The sequence below is a fragment of the Brassica oleracea genome, unplaced genomic scaffold (genome assembly GCF_000695525.1).
Source record: "Brassica oleracea var. oleracea cultivar TO1000 unplaced genomic scaffold, BOL UnpScaffold08009, whole genome shotgun sequence".
Taxonomy (NCBI): Eukaryota; Viridiplantae; Streptophyta; class Magnoliopsida; order Brassicales; family Brassicaceae; genus Brassica; species Brassica oleracea.
The window spans coordinates 1-661 of record NW_013624530.1 but is presented as its reverse complement, the minus strand read 5'-3'; the positions used below and the strand labels follow the sequence as shown (position 1 = coordinate 661).

The 661-nt window shown below is 35.4% G+C and overlaps 1 protein-coding gene across 1 annotated transcript; it reads left to right on the top strand.

The window, feature by feature from the left end:
- Positions 1–71: 71 nt before the first annotated feature.
- Positions 72–635, top strand: LOC106322144 (the record flags this gene model as incomplete). Its single annotated transcript, XM_013760293.1, has 3 exons — positions 72–157; positions 240–449; positions 536–635. Coding segments are annotated over exons 1-3 (385 nt in total), but the record flags the coding sequence as incomplete, so codon positions are not given.
- Between the last annotated feature and the right edge of the window lie 26 nt (positions 636–661).

The following is a 661-nucleotide window of genomic DNA, read 5'->3' as shown; positions in this document are numbered from 1 at the left end:
TAAAACTGTAACTTATGTCTGTCTAATCTATAGGTTTTGGCTTCACTTGATGGTCAAAGATGATACCGGTGTGTCAAAAATAATGATTCTGGACAAGGTGGCTAATGGGATTGTTCCTGAATCTCCTCTCAAATTGTTGAATGGAAGCTGGGATGAGGTATTTTTTAAGCAAATATGGCAATTAATTTGCGTCATCTTACTGACAATAGAACACTAAATCTATGCAATCTATTTGGCAGCTTGAAGACCCAAGCTTAATACCAGATGCTATTACTGATTTGATTGGAAAAAGTTTCACATTTGGAGTCTATGTTGAGAAGGATAATGTATCTTATGGTGCTGAGATATTCAAAGTTGGAAAAGTCTACAAAGACAGAATGATTTGCTTAACTGGTGGAATCACATCCAGTCACTCTGAAAAGCCGTTGACAATTACAAGTGGTGATGAGGTACCATTGTCTAATCTATGGTTATATTAAGTTTTTTTTTTTGAGATTTTCTGTCTTAACATGACTATCAATGTAATTTTTTACAGGGTTCAGTTTATTTCACTGATAGTCAAGAACTTAACGACTCCGTGACCACACCATCCAGTAAGAGAAAAGAAGATGATTCTATTTCTCTGCCTGACATCAGTTCAACATCAAAGAAACCATGCTTA